This window comes from Physeter macrocephalus, chromosome 20, assembly GCF_002837175.3.
Source record: "Physeter macrocephalus isolate SW-GA chromosome 20, ASM283717v5, whole genome shotgun sequence".
In the NCBI taxonomy this organism is placed as follows: domain Eukaryota; kingdom Metazoa; phylum Chordata; class Mammalia; order Artiodactyla; family Physeteridae; genus Physeter; species Physeter macrocephalus.
Window position 1 is genome coordinate 52,560,517 of NC_041233.1, and position 16,956 is coordinate 52,577,472.

The 16,956-nt window shown below is 36.5% G+C and overlaps 1 protein-coding gene across 1 annotated transcript in view; it reads left to right on the top strand.

The window, feature by feature from the left end:
* The window catches only part of HELLS (helicase, lymphoid specific), a 39,834-nt gene extending 36,123 nt beyond the window's left edge, over window positions 1-3,711 (top strand). Inside the window, exon 22 of the mRNA XM_024121440.3 lies at window positions 1,404-3,711. Coding sequence (XP_023977208.1) covers window positions 1,404-1,498 — 95 coding nt within the window. The 3' untranslated portion in view covers window positions 1,499-3,711. The remainder of the gene's footprint in view (window positions 1-1,403) is intronic.
* Window positions 3,712-16,956: the final 13,245 nt, after the last annotated feature.

Sequence of the window (16,956 nt, forward strand, 5' to 3'; positions counted from 1 at the left end):
TGTTAAACTCATGACATTTTACCCATAGCCACTTTCTTAGGCATCTTTTACTGAGAAGAACATGTTTTTAAACATAGTCACTATGTCATTATTACATTTAAGAGAGTTGGTCCTAAAACCTTAATATCAGCTAATACCCAGTTCATATCCAGATTTCTCCAGTTGTCTCAAATCTTTTTACGGTTTGAATCAGGATCCAAATTTCATTGTTTGCTGTATCTCTTTTCTTCTATATCACCCTCCTCACTTTTGTTTTTCCATGCCATCGATTTGTTGGAAAAACTGGGTTATTTGTCCAATAAAATGACCTGCATTCCGGAATTGGCCGACTCCTCCCCCCTTACCCATTGTCCTCTTTTTTTTTTTAATAAATTTTTTTTTTTTTTTAATTTTTATTTATATTTGGCTGCATTGGGTCTTTGTTGCTGCGCCTGGGCTTTCTCTAGTTGCAGAGAGCGGGGGCTACGCTTTGTTGCGGAGCACAGGCTGTAGGCGCTCGGGCTTAGTAGGTGTGGCTCGTGGGTTCTAGAGCACAGGCTCAGTAGTTGTGGTGCACGGGCTTACCTGCTCCGCAGCATGTGGGATCTTCCCAGACCAGGGCTTGAACCCGTGTCCCCTGCGTTGGCAAGTGGATTCTTAACCACTGCGCCACCAAGGAAGTCCAGGAAAAGGATTCTTAAACAGGATACAAAACTCTCAAACTAAATGAAGAGATTAATAGATTTTATTAATTTAAAGAATTCTGTAAAAACAAACAATACCGTAAACAGATAAGAGACAAACCACAAATATTTGCAGCACACGGCACACAGGAAATGTTTATCATATATAAATAACTGAATATCAACAAGAAAACTGGACAACTTAAGAGCAGACGATTACCAGGAGAGAAAGAAACAGCCAGTGAACATAAAAAGATGCTTCAATCTCCCTAGAAATTAGAGAATGCAAATTAAAACCAGTAGTGATTTCATTCCAATAGCTATCATATTGACAAAAATGTAAAAGATTTCATATTAGCTATGGGGGTGTATAAAGATATATTTTCATGGTGTTTTGCTTTCCTACTTTTAAACTAACCGTAATTGGGCTTCTTTTTAAATATCTCTGAGAACATAATTCAGATTGGTGTTGTTTATTGCTATGTATCTGTATATCTTAAATACAGCAGAAGTGATTTTGATTAGCAAACTGATGTTTCAGTTCGTTTGTTCCCTGGAGGCCAGTTCTAGTTTTAATAAGAGGAGTGTACTTTCTTGCTAAAGTGGCCCACATTTCTGTGGATTTTAAAATTTTGGACAGATGACTCACTTCTCATAAAAACATAGTGGACCTCTCTTTTAAGATTTCTTTAAGTTCTTATACTTAAAAAAAAAATACTTGTTTATATATTTTTCTCTTAGATCAAATGAATGCCTCAGGACCAATTAAAGAGAAGATGGGGATTTTCAAGATACTAGAAAATTCTGAAGATTCCAGTCCTGAATGTTTGTTTTAAATTGGAGCTAAAAGAATGTCTTTAAAAAGTTCTTGTTTACATCTAGTGATCTCTATTGGTGTTTAAATCCAGATTTTTCACTCTACTTCTTTGATTATATCAGTTTACATAATATAACTTGTACCATTGCATAAGTTTCTGAGCCTTATTAAGAGCAAAGACATATTCATAGTAAGTTTCAGTTAATTTTTCGACTCGATAGTACTCTTGGGTATAGGCTGATGTGTCCTTAACCACTGCCAGATTTATACAGTCTTCCTGTGGAAGTTTAATGTCTTTCCCCCACCCTCCTTTTTAGCAGTACAGTTCATGGGTTTTTGGTACTTCAGTTATGGAGTAGGCTTTGGATGGGGGAAAGATTGGAATTATACTGTCTATTGTTTAAATAAGAAATGGTTTGATTTTTAGGGTCTCTTTCTATAAAATAGTTTGCCAAATAAATGTTTGTTATAAGATGATCTCATCAGATTATTTTTTCAGATAAATAATGGCTCAGGTGAAATAATAGCAAAAGTCTTGACTGGCATTGCGATTCAACTTTATGGTAACTCTTGTTTCATTCATTAGTACTATACACATATGTCATATAAAGATTTCAACTGGACCTTGGATCTATGCAGAGAAAGCTCTGGAAGAAATTAGACTTAGGAATATAAGTAACACAAGATCCATAACAGAGGAGCAAAATGGGAACCATTTAGGCCCTGTATGTATATGAAAACTGAATGCTCCCTGAACCATACATTTTTGTGTACGTTGTTATTCTTGCTGCCATGTATATTCAAATGTAGATGAGATTCTCTCTGCCTTAGGGTAATGGAACCTAGGACTCAAGAAAAACTATTTTGAGAGACTATTCAGCCAAAGGAAAGAATAGACTACAGAGTGGATTTTTTTCAAAGTGGAAATGTTTACCAATCGCTGACACATGGTCATCGTAACCTTAGTTGGTTGCTTAGTAGTCATACTAAGTTTTCCTAATCCATTCTCTTACATTGAGCTCAAATGATTATTTCATGGGTTTATTTCTGTCCTCACATTTCTAATACCTCCTCCCTCTAGGCTTGCTCCCTGTCCACACAGAGAAAATAAAAATGATGAGAAAAGAACTTGCCACCACTGCATCTGTAAGCCTACCAGCATCTGTGCCCATGTATTGTTTACCTTTATGGATATAGTCTGTCCTAGCTAGAGCCAACAGAAAGGCCCCATTTCTTGTTTTACAGCAAACTCCTTGAAAAGTCTGTATTCACTGACTTGTTTCCCTTCCATTTTTTTCCTAAACCCATTCCAATCAGATTTTTAAAGTCTCCAGTGACCTCTACGACCTCATTTACTTGATCTTTCAGCAGCATTTCACATAGTTGTTTAATTTCCACTAAATCCTTTCTTTAGTTTGCTAGGTTTTCAGCAAACACATTTGCCTGGTTCTTCCTACTTCTCTGGTTCTTTCTCAGTCTCCTTTGCTATTTTTTTCTTATGTCTTTGACTCCTTAACATTAGAATCTCCCAAGTGGGCTCCCTTGATGGTCTTGTTGCTTTAAATGCCAACTATGTGGTGATGACTCAGGTTTATATCTCCAGCCAGAATCTTTCTCCTGAGCTCACTTCCAACTGCCTACTTGATATTTTTACTTGGTTGCCTGATAAACGATCCCAAATCTGAACTGTATGAACGTGTTCTCCAGCCTCTTAAGACTGTTACCACCCATGCGGTTATTTTTCAACTTCTGAAATCTTGTGTTGTCATCTCCTGTGTTTTCTTTTCTGGGAGTTTAATGACTCTTTCATCCTTTTATTGTTACTTTAGTTTCCAGATTTTAGTTTAAGGGGCAAGAGGAACAGATGTATTCACTCCATGATATTGAAACAAATGCTCCCTGCTTCATCTGTATAAAAAGGTATGCTCAGACCAGGGTTTGTCTTCCCTCACTTTTGGTCAAATTGCCAAGAAAAATACTTCATTAGCTTTACTGTTCGGTGAGTCATTCTTCTGTATTACAAGGCAGTTCCTGAATGTACTGAGAGGTATAGTGAAAGTGGTACTTGAACATTTCTAGGCAAATATGTTTGATGGAATCTTTCACTGATGTCTTAGCAATTGTATTTGATTTTTTAGTCTTAGAACTTTGAAGTAATACTTTATGAAAAGCCTGAAATGCACTAATGTTTATATTCAAAACATTAAATAAGTGTTTCTGGTTTTAAATTCTGTCCTCTTCATAAGATTGTTTTGGTTTTGAGTTTTTTAAGTTAATGCTACTTAAGTTTTTATGATTCTATTTGCTATATTAGTCAGTACATCTTCACAAATAACATACTATGTATTAATACTTTATCATTGATTATGGTTATAAAAATCAAGCCCAAGGAATCATATTTATGAGTAAAATTAAAGATATCTTTTGGTCTTTATTTCTTTGGAATCACTTTTTGTTATCACTTGGTTTACAACCATTGCTACATTCAGAGAAGAGGTAACTTGTCAAAATCTAGTGAAGCTTGTCTTTCCATTATATACATTTTACATCTCTAACTTAGGTAATCATTTTAACTCTAAACAGGTTTGATTAAAAGTTGAAATGACTTTTAAAGTGAATTATAAAAAACAAATTTTTACATTTTTATTTCTGGCTTAGAGGTGGCAAACTAAGCTTAAAATATGACATGTTGTAATGTAGTCCTATGGTGCATATCTAGGACATGAGTTTGACAACAGCACCAAGCAGATGGCAGCCAGATGCAATAAAAATACTGTCTCTCTTAGGTGTTACTTGGTACCAATATAACTGGAAAGTATGAACACTCACAGGTAGCTGTACTTGATTGTATAGTAGTTGGTCATTCATGTGATCTATAGTGTACTTGTTATACATTTTGTTTAGCTCTGGTTGAAATGAATACACATTTTAAAACTCAAATTCCTGAGCTATGTCCACAGGTTCCAGTGGAGAAACGCAGCCCTAAAGGATAAATTAATTTGTCCATAATTTTTCCTGATCTCCCTTTCACAAATCTATCTCCTCCAGTCAGATCAATCTACAGATCAGCCCCCAAGTCACATCTCTGGGTCTTTTTTTTATTTCTTCCTGAGTCTTAACAACTTTTTAGATTCCTCTATATCATTAAGTGTTTGCTTAAATGTCACCACCTGAAGAAGTCTTTGATAGTGGGAGGATTGTGTGAGCCGTTCCTCTTCTCTAAAGTATTTCAGGATGTTTATAAAATAATGTGTGCCTGCTTTTTTGTTTTCAGTACTCACCACCACCCCCCACACCTATACAATTAAGGTGCTCAGATGAACATTTCATTTCTTCTTAGCTTTAGAAAGTTATTTAAAGAAATATAAAAATAGCACAGTTATTATAGAAACATGGCAAGTTTCATTTTCACTTTTTATTGAGATATAACATCTCAATAAAGAAATCTTAGTTTGGTGTATCCACTGTGTAACTTACCATCCAGATTAAATGGGGTGTTTCTTTAAAGAAGGCTCTCTGCCCTCCTAATTAATAACCCTACCCCCCAAGGTAACCAGTCTTCTAATTTTCATCACCACAGACTAATTCTACATAGCAAAATCTATGACAGGTATGCAAATTAGGTTTGGGAACCGTTAACCAAAAAACATTTCTCAGTACCGATGAAAGCCTCTGGTGAGAACAGATCAATAGTTATCTTACCCCTCTTTTCTCTTGCTCATTGTACAATTTATTACTGGATTTTTGAATAAGGATTTTAGCTGCTGCCACCACCACCAATACTAAGTGTATTTCTCTGGATACTTGAAAGATACGAAGTGAATCTCATCGTTTCATCAAAATGAGATCTCTGTCCTGACTACCTTGTGCTGGGGAACCAGGCATGGACTCATGTGGGAGCATGGAGTGCAGGAGGCTTTCCTTTACCCTATTTATCTCACCACCAAGGTTATACCTGCTGTGTTCCTACCTTTTTCTCCACCTTCCAATGAATTCTCTATACCAGTACTAGGGTGTATGACAAGTGATAATAGAATATTATACTACTTGGTACAAGACAGGTTTAATCTTTTCATGGGAGAGAATGGAAGCTTAAGTTCTGCATGGACCTGAAGATAGGTACCAGGGATGCCAGAGGTAATCCTAAAAATTAATAATTGATCAACTCATTACTTACTGTTTGGACTTGTTCCGTCACATTCCGCACTCAGATGTGTGAGTGGTTGGCTCCTTGGCATTCAGGTGTCACCTTGCATTTTCACTTCAGAATGAATGTCCCTGATCCTCCCCGCAAAGGACCACACTTGCCAATCTGTCAGCCTCTCATCATCTCCATGAGATTGGGTACTTTATCTGTTTTGTTGACTACATAAGAGAGCGTGTTGGAAACATGAAGCAGGAATAAAGTTAGAATCATCCAGTGAACACACTGGATAAAGAAATACTGTTCCCTAGAATTAAAGAAAGATGAAAGACCTCAGATTAGATTATCAAGCACTAAACAGAAAAGATAAGGAAAACTATACTCCCGGATTCATTATAGATAAAATAACATCACATGCAAAGAAAGTCTTCTAAAACCAGATCACACTCACAAAGGAACAAAGATCAGGTGGACAGAAGATGTGTTATTTTAACAGTAAAATAAGACTTAAAAATTTCAATGTGTTGAAAAAAAATCCCAACCAAGAGTCACATCTATTTAAATGTGAGGGAACAGTGAAGATATTTCAAGGCATACAAGTTTTGCCATGCAGAAAAGTAAAGTGAAACCAGCCTAACAGAATCCACATTTCTGACATGGCTCGTTAGTACCTCACTGAGGATCACCCTAATTCAGTAAGTACTTCAAAATCTAGCCCATTAAAGTTTTTTTTTATTGAAGTATAGTTGATTTATCAAAAAAACAACACAAAAAGTGGGCAGATCTAAATAGACATTTCTCCAAAGAAGACACAGATGGCCAACAGGCACATGAAAAAATGCTCAACATCGCTAATTAGAGAAATGCAAATCAAAACTACAATGAGGTATCACCTCCAATCAGAATCATCAAAAAGTCTACAAATAATAAATGCTGGAGAGGGTGTAGAGAAAAGGGAACCCTCCTACATTGTTGGTGGGAATGTAAATTGGTACAACCACTATGGAGAACAGTATGGAGGTTCCTTAAAAAACTAAAAATAGAACTACCATATGATCCTGCAGTCCCACTCCTGGACATATATCCAGTGAAAGCTATAACTTGAAAAGATAAATGCACCCCTATGTTCATAGCAGTACTATTTATAATAGCCAATACCTAAATGTCCAGGGACAGATGAATGGATGAAGATAAACACAATGGAGTACTACTCAGTCATAAAAACGAACAATGCCATTTGCAGCAACGCGGGTGGACCTAGAGATTATACCAAAAGAAGTAAGCCAGAGAAAGACAAATCATATGATATCATGTATGTGGCATCTAAAATACAGTACAAATGAACCTATCTATGAAACAGACTCACAGACATAGAGAACAGACTTGTGGTTGCCAAGGGGAAGGGGGTTAGGGAGGGATGGAGTGGGAGGTTGGGGTCAGCAGATGTAAGTTAATATATACGGAATGGATACACAGCAAGGTCCTACTGTGTAGCAGAGAACTATATTCAGTATCCTATGATAAACCATAATGGAAAATATAAGAAACCAGAATATATATATGTATAACTGAATCACTGCTGTACAGCAGAAATTAACACAACATTGTAAATCAACTATACTTAAATTTAAAAAATTTAAAAAAAACAAACAGGGGCTTCCCTGGTGGTGCAGTGGTTGAGAGTCCGCCTGCCGATGCAGGGGACGCGGGTTCGTGTCCCGGGTCCGGGAAGATCCCACATGCCGCGGAGCGGCTGAGCCCGTGAGCCATGGCCGCTGAGCCTGCGCGTCCGGAGCCTGTGCTCCGCAGCGGGAGAGGCCACAGCAGTGAGAGGCCCGCGTACCGCAAAAACAAACAAACAAACAAACAAACATAGCCTTCACCCCTTGTGTGATGCAGACCTTGGTTTTGATTTCTCATGGGTGACCTTTTTCTCCATACCCAAGGTCCTGCCTGGACTGACAGTGAACATCTTCACTTTCCTACATTGGTGGATAGAATGCTTTTAATCCTTTTTTTAATAGAATGAAGCAGTCTTGTGAACATCCAGGTCTTATGTAGTTGTTTCAAAACTTAATGCCCCATTTTGAGGCAATAATTCTGTTCTGTCCTTGGGCTTATGAGTCAATTCTGTACTCCACTCTTTATCTTCTGGGTTCTGGCACCTGAATATTTGCCTTTCTTTCCTTTGAGTTTGTAAATAAGTATTTTTGTAATATTTTATGCAGCATTTATATGTGTTTATAGTTGGTGGGGAGCCATTCACGTCAGCTCTACCATGTTTCTTTGGGTTTATCTTGATATTCTTATTTTATGATTGTTGAAGTTGAATAGTTAGTGAATTTATTTCTTTTCTTGCTTGTAATCCAGTGATTACATGCAAAGCTATACAATTTATATATTGATAAATACTGGGCATTTAATGAGATTTACTTGCAAATAGTTGGGATTTTACTTTTAGAATCTTTTCACACCTATAATTATTAAAATTAGAATCTTTAATTTGAAAAAGATTCTAATTATTTAAATTAGAACCTTTTCACACCTTAATTATTATTTAAGATGTTTTAAAATATTTTGAACAGTACTGTCAAATGGTGGGTGGATTTTTTTTGGTTAGACTTTAAAAAAATGAATTCTGATTTCATTGCATTGGGATCAGTGAATGTTGCTAGCATAACAATGTTGCGTTTGGTGGTCGATTAAGATATTCTTTGTGGCCTAGCATTAGTTAATTTTTGAGAGAGCTTTGCTAGCAGCTTTGTCCTGGAGCACATGTAAGGTCAGCTGCACCAAAAGCTTTCAAGTTTGGCTTAGCTGTTCCATTCTTTAATGAGGAGGTTGACTGTCTATGCCCTATAAATTCTGCCTAACTACCCCCATTCTACTTGCATCACATCTAATCTCCCATCAGCCAAAGAGAGTCACTGGGGCAAGCCCAGAATCATAGTTGGGGGGCACTGTAAAGTTATATGGCAAAGGTATGGGTACAGGGACAGATGAGGCATTTATGCAAACCACCACTGAGAATTATTTCTTACTCTCAAACGCAAGTAAATACAAAACCAGTTGGAGACAGTTGAAATTGTTTTTGGAAACCTTGTGATATTTAGTTAGTTCTGCCCAGTCTTCAAAGCTTAGTTCAAATACCATTAATTTTTCTTGATGCCATTAATTTTTCTTGATTCTCACAACAAGGTATTTTCATCCCTTTCAGATTTCTACAGACCCTTCTACCTTTTTTAGGACACTCATTATTCAGTACCTTATACCAAGAATATGCATTTTATTCTTGACTAGAGAATAATATCCCGAGGACCACTTTTTTTTTTTTCCTGAAAAATTTCCTTAATTCCTAATCCAGACCCTGGTGTGCAGTAACTAACTGTCCAATAAATATTTACTGAATAAACACAAGAATGAGCAAATGGAAGAAAGATTAAGCAAACCTTCAGAGAGGGTTTTTGGACGTAAGAAAATCCCTTAAATCCTGTGAGAAGTTCTTTTAAGTTCTAATTATAATTCTTTTCTTCCTATAAGGAAAATGCTCGATTTCCAGTAATGTTAATTTAAAACTGACCTTATTTGAAGTGTTTCTTTAAAGAGAAACAGACACAAATCACACCCAGACTTCCCAGTGACTCTTTATTTCTCCTAAAGAGGTAGAATTCCATACTGTATATAAATGCATATGATGTTTGAATTATGAAGCTAATCTCATAGTAACCAGGTAGATTTCTGAAACCAAAGGGTTTTCTTCAATTGCCTGTAAAGATAATCTTAAAATCCTTTAAAGTCTGGTGTTTGCAAAGAGCCAATTTCATCATTCAAAAGTGTCTACTTCTATGAAGTTCTAGAAGAGCTAAAACTAATGTATTGTGCTAGAAACCAGAGCAGTGGTTACTTCTGAGGATGGGGATTGCCTGGAAAGGGGGTGAGGGAACTTTCCAGGGGAATGGAATTATTCTACATCTTGATAGTGCGTGGTTTACTCAGGTGTTGGTGTTTATCAAAACTGACTACATTGTATACTCAACTCTTATCAGAAGGCCCGTGTCCCCAAATGAGCAAGATGTTAAAGGCCGTTTCCAAAAGGAAAGGTGTTTCAAGTACCTGAAAATAAACCTTTCTCAGGCCCATTCTGATTCAGACCGACCATGTGTTTATACTTGCCCTTTCAAGGCATAGCTGGGCTTTATGCTTTGCATTATGATTACAATATTAATCTTGATAAAGACGATTTCTGATGACAAATAATAAAATATTTAAGACAAGACTGGTAAATGCATGTGCAGAAACTCTCCAGTCTTAAAAAAATCAAACCATTCTTTCCAAATAACATTTTTCCCATTTCTTTCTAAACTAATACATGTTCTATGTTGATAGTGTCAAAACATCAGATACTTTTAAGAAAGAAAAGGAAAAGAAAAATCACTTATGATTTCACCACCCAGCGACTACTGTTAAAAACCTGGGGGCTAATTCTTTCCCACACGTTTCTATGTGAACATATATGTGTTTACATGTTTTCTTTCAAATGGAAGTTCTCTGTATGTTCTTTTCAACATGGCTTTTTAGCTTGATACATATTGAACATTTTGCGGCCAAGACTGTTCCTGACTGAGTAGAAAAGGGGTGAAGCCAGACTGGGAAGTGGCGGGAAGGGAGTGAAGACACAAGGACTGGCCCTGAGGCGTCTCACCGTCACTCTGCCCCTCCTTGTCACCGTCTGCTTCTGCAGAGAGGGCTGTGCCTCCTGGGATGGGCGCCTGCAGTGCTGCTTGTCAGAGAAGGAAAAAGCCAACTTTCGAGTTTGAGATACATGGTGTTATAATCATCTAAAGGGCAATGTTTGTTTGTTTTAACTGGCAAATTGCATGTTATCCTACTTCAGAAAAATTTTGTCAGAAGCCAGCTTGTAGACAAAGAAAAAATGCTATAGTGACCGTTTTAACGATAATGCCAGCTATCATGTGTGTTTAGTGCTACCCACATGCCAGGCCCTGTTCCAAGACCTTTACCTACACTAAATCTTTCAATATAAATCGTTACAAGGCCATCTGTTAGGGACACCTCCCTGTCAGAGTTCAAGTGACCAATCCAGTATGCTTTTTTTTTCCTTTAAAAATTAAAGCTTATCAAATAACAGCAGAACTATTCTCTAATAGCTGCTTTTATTCTTATGTATTTTAGGGAAAGATCATATAGGTTGGTGCCATCTTTTGCCAGATTTCTACTGTTAGCAATTGCTTCCTGGGTCTTTTTCTACTTTTTTTCTCTGTGACTCTGTCCTCAGCTCTTCTTGCTTTAAAATAAATTGGCTTGGAGCTTGCATAACCTGTTAACTCTGTGTTTAGGCCTCCAGCTCAGCCACCAAATGGCTCCACTGGTCAGTGTGGCTTCTGAGGTGTCCCTGAGCCCTTTCATCTTTCACTTGACAATGAATGGAAAAAGTTTTCTTGGTGGCTCCAGTCTCTCTCTCCAAAGAATATAAAAATTCAGCTGCAGACTTAGAATTACAATGTTTCAGTTGAGAAGGAACTTTATTTAGGGATTAATAACTAACTCAAAGATTTCCTGTTATTGATAGTAGTGGCTTAGTAAATACAAACTTGTTTTTGATTGATTATAACCATCTCATTCCATAAACAAACTCTTATTTGCCACAAGTAAGTGCCATGAAATTGAAAGAGGATCTCTCAATGTGCAAGCTGGCGGACAATCTCAGAATTTAGCCCTGAAATCTGTACTAAAAATAGTTATACGTGGCAATATACGAAAAGACCACAAGGTGGCATAATTTCCCCAATTAAAACTGACCTTCCCGGTTCTATTTCAGTCTTTCTATTTTACAAGGTTAAGATTTCCATTTTACTTATTTTATTTTGCTTGTTGAAAAAGGGAAAGAACAACAATTCACTAACTCCTGTATCTGTAACAGCAAGGGAGATTTCTAAGTTATTTCATTATGTATTAAAGTAGAATCTTCTCTTTTTCTAATTGTAAAAGTAACAATTTCAGAAAATTTGGAAAACACAGAAATCATGTTCCTTATCTCTTTCTATGTGCACAATTAAAAGCACACACATATTTACACTCTCAGGATCACATTGTATATAAAACCTAGCAAATTGTTTTTCCTAGTAAGAATATAAGATTTACAATTTATATCTATAATTATTTTCCGAGAATATTATTGAGTACATACTAAATTATTTTACAATATACATGGATCATTATTATTTTAAAGTAATTGTCTATTACTGGATAAGTGTTGGATATATAGTGCTGTCTCCTATATAGGTCTTTGTAAGTCTCTGATTTGCTTCTTGGGATACATTTCTGTAAGTCTGAAGGTGTGAACATTTTCTAGGCTTTTGATAAATATTGTCTAGGAATGATTTGCCCATTTTAACAACATTTACCCATTTACCTAGCACTGTGTGTGTGTTAATTTGTTCAACCAATTTTGTTAAACCTGGAGTTGTAAATATATGTAAGGCTTTTAATGCATATTGTCTAGGAATGATTTGTGTATATATCTATACCTCCACAAAACTAGAACAGCACTTACCTACTTGAACCAAGTAGTGTGCTTATGTATTCATTTATTCATTCATTCATTTTTAAATTTTTTCAATTCATTTGTGTGTGGTTGTGTGTGCGCATTTTCTTGTCATGTCAATGTGTTTCTTACTGAAAGTGATAGTAAAAAAAAAAAGTGTTTAAAACCCTGTTCATATGGTTACTGAGTACCAAAATTCCTACCAGAGTTCTGTTACATATTATTCCTCTGTTCAGGGACCCTCGAGAACAAGAAGTCTCCTGGCTTCATTTTACTGATAAGGAAACTAAGGCTAGAAAAGAAAGCAATCTTCCCAAAGATGACAGGGCAGAAGCCAGACTCGGAACCAAGATCTCTTGGCTTCCTATACTGAATCCTTTCCATTCTACCATCCTACATAAATGAGCCAGGCATCTACCAAGGGGTGTCTCTGATTAGGTTAGTGATCAAGGCAGGGACTAGGAGAGTAAAGAAAATGAATGAAGACAATTGGAAATATTGGGGCCTCATATAAAGTGGTGAGGACATACCCCTTCTAAAATTACTGATGTTAAAAATTTAAAAACAAGATTTCTGTGGCTAGTAAGGAGTTTATAACATTGGTCTAAGGCCTTTTTATGGAATAACCAAGCAGTTCCCCACAAGGGCTGGAATTCTATGACATTTATTGAAATACTTTTAGCAAAAAAGCCTTTCTGTGAATAACTTTGTGATCTCTTCATCAGATTACTTAGGTCGAATGAAGCTAAGAGCATCAGCATAGGCTTGAGCAGCCTTAATCTGAGGTGTTGGGATAGTAAAATTCTGGTGTACCAGTTGATTCCAGGAAAGAGCGACCTAGAATAGGACAGGGCCCTGCAGTGGGGACTCTCATGATGATGGACTGAGACAGAAATCATAGGAGCAGTTCACAAGGTTACCTAGGAGCAATCTGTCTTGTTGCAAACTTCGTCTAAGTAATGATAATGATAACGTACCTTGGGGCATGTTCATTAACCACTCTGCTCTACAGAATCCACATCATCTGTTCTTGCTATTACTGTATCTATCACCCATTACTTAGTTTTATAATATGTCTTGATTTCTGGTAGAGTAAAACTTCCCTTCTCCTCTTTCTTGTTCTACCCCCCTCTCCATTCCCCTCAACTGTTTCCTCCTTCACCTTTTCCCTCCTGCTCCTCCTATTACTGGGATTTGCATTTCCCACATAAATTTCCTTTCCTTTACAAAAAGGAAAAAAAACTTGTTGGGGCTTTGAGATTGCACTGAATCTACTGATCAGTTAGAAGAGAATTAGCATCTACACAATATTGGCTCTTCCAATCAGTGGACTTGGTATATAGCCCTATACTTATTTAGATTTTCTTTCATGCCTCTCAATAAAGTGTTACAGTTTTCTCCAGAGAATTTTTTTTTTCAGAGAATTTTTTCATGTAATGTGTTTTATTATGTACATGATTTTTTTGTTATTATAAATGATAATTAAAAATTTAATGTCCACTTGCCTCTGATATAAAAAGACAGTATAGACAATTGCATCATAAAGTATAAAATACCTAGGAATGAGTTTAACCAAGGAGGTAAAAGACTTGTACACTGAAAACTGTAAGACACTGTTGAAAGAAATTGAAGGAGACACAAATAAATGGAAGGATATCCCATGCTCATGGATTAGAAGAATTAATATTGTTAAAATGTTCACACTACTCAAAGCAATCTACAGATTCAATGCAATCCCCATTGTAATTCCAATGGCATTCTCCACAAAAATAGAACAAACAATCCTAAAATCTGTATGGAATCACAAAAGACCCCAAATAGCCAAAGCAATCTGAGAAAGAACAAAGCTAAAGGCATCACATGCCCTGATTTCAAACTATATTACAAAGCTACAGTAATCAAAACAGATATGTAGATCAATGGGACAGAATAGAGAGCCTAGAAGTAAACCCATGCTTATATGGTCAATTAATTTACAACAAAGGAGCCAAAAATATACGATGGGGAAAGAACAGTCTCTTCAATAAATGGTGCTGGAAAACTGGACAGCCATATGCAAAAGAATGAAACTGGACCACTCTCTTAAAACATACACAAAATTAACTCAAGATGGATTAAAGGCTTTAATTTAAGACCTGAAACCATAAAACTCCTAGAAGAAAACATAGGTGGTAAGTTCCTTGACATTAGTCTTGGCAATAAAGTTTTGGATCTGACTCCAAAAGTAAAGGCAACAAAAGCAAAAATAAACAAGTGGGACTATATCAAACTAAAAAGCTTCTGCAAAGCAAAGGAAACTATCAACAAAATGAAAAGGCAACCTACTGAATGGGAGAAAATATTTGCAAATTATATATCTGATAAGTGGTTAATCAAAATATATAAAGAACACATTCAACTCAATAGCAAAAAAACCCAAAACAATGTGATTAAAAAATGGGCAGAGGATCTGAATAGACATTTTGCTAAAGAAGACATACAGATGGCCAATGGACACAAGAAAAGATGTTCTACACATCACTAATTAACAGTGAAATGCAAATTAAAACCACGAGGTTTCACTTCACACCTGTTAGAATGGCTATTATCAGAAAGTCAACAATAACAAGTGTTGATAAGGATGTGAAGAAAAGGGAACCCTTGTGCACTGTTGGTGGGAATGTAAATTGGTGCAGCCACTATGGAAAACAGTATGGAGGTTCCTCAAAAATGTAAAAATAGAACTACCATACGATGCAGCAGTTACACTTCTGGGTATTAATCTTAAGAAAATGAACACACTAACTTGAAAAAATAGGTGCACCCCCATGTTCACTGAAGCATTATTTACAATAGCCAAGATATGGAAACAACCTAAATGTCCACTGAAGGATGAATGGATAAAGAAAATGTGGTCTATGTATGCAAGAGATTACTATTTGGCCATAAAAAAAGAATGAAATCTTGCCATTTGCAACAACATGGATGGACCCTGAGGGTATTATGCTAAGTGAAATAAGTCAGACAGAGAAAGACAAATGCCATATAATCTCATTTATATGTGGAATCTAAAAAAGAAAACAACAAAAAAAACCCAAACAACTAAGCTCCTAGATACAGAGAACAGTTTGGTGGTTACCAGAGGTGGAGGCTCAGGGAGGGCAAAATGTGTGAAGTGGTCAAAGGGTACAAACCTTAAGTTATAAAATAAAAAAGTCATGGGGATGTACTGTACAGCATGGTGACTATACATGCCGCGGAGAAACTAAGGCCGTGCACTACAGCTGCTGAAGCCTGCGCGCCTATAGCCCGTGCTCCGCAACAAGAGAAGCCACCGCACTGAGAAGCCCACGCACCGCAATGAAGAGCAGCCCCCGCTCGCCGCAACTAGAGAAAGCCCACAAGCAGCAACGAAGACCCAACGCAGCCAAAAATAAATAAAATTATTTTAAAAAATAATAATAATACTGTATTGCATATCTGAAAGCTGCTAAGAGAGTAAGTCTTGAAGTTTTCATTATGGGGAAAAAATTCTGTAACTATGTATGGGGACGGATGTTAACTAGACTTACTGTGGTGATCATTTTGCAATATATACAAATACCAAATCATTATGTTGTACACCGGAAACTAATATAATGTTGTATGTCAACATACCTAAAAAATACAATATAGAAACATAATTTCTTTTTTATTGAGGTGAAATTTAGCAACAGGGAATTGTACATATCTTAACTGTACAATTTGATGAGTTTTGATCAATGCTAACACCCATGTAACAACCATCCGATCAAAATATAGAACATTATCATTACCCCTGTAAGTCCCCTTATGTCCGATCCAGTCCCTCAATGTCCATAATTGTCCTAAAACAATACTTTTCTATTTCTACAGATTAATTTTTCCCTTCCTTGAAATTCATATACCTGTGTGTAATAACATAGTTTCCCAGTTTTGTGGCAGCAAGGGGCAGTACCTACACCCTGGAGCCTGCTGAAATTATTCAAACAGCTAATCTTAAACTTACTAATCGTACCTACCCTGTCTCGCTCATTCCTTCCCACGAAAACCAGGATAAAGGCTTTCGCCCATGCTTCCCCTTCACCCCCCTTCTGCCTCCTGACCAACCAGGAAGCATCCACATGTGGCCCTGCCTGGTGTGCTGTGCCTCCTGTTTCTACGGAGCTGTGGGCAACAATTTCTTCCTTCGTGACAGCCATTTCTGTGTCTGCGTGTCTTACCATACCTGATTAAAACAAATCCCAGGTACGTTTTATTTTTTTATTTTTATTTTAATTTTTTTAGTGAAACAAGTAAAGTGTTTATGAGGAGGGAAAAACCAGGTACACTTTAATGTAAGTAGTTTTTACAAACAAATTCAGGTTTTCTACCTATAGATTCATATCTTTTGTGAAGAAGGAAAATTTTACTTCTTCCTTTTCAATGTTCTTTTCTGTTTTCTTTTTTTTTTTTTTGCCATACTTCACTTACTAAATCCACTATCTAATGTTGAGTAGAGGTGATGAGTGCTTGCCTTGTTCTCCATAGTGTGGGGAAATGTTTCCATGTTTCACTGATAGATAGTGCTAACTCAAGACTCTTTACAGATGTACTTTATCAATGGAGGAACTTTCCCTCTATTCCCATTTTGCTGGGGGGGTTTTCCATAATGATGGTAATGATTTTCTTCCAAATTTCCCCAAATCTATTGAGGTGAATTTTTGTTTTATCTTTTTTACTTAGTTAACAAGAGTGGACTTAAAATCTGTGTTTTATTTTAAAGGTTATA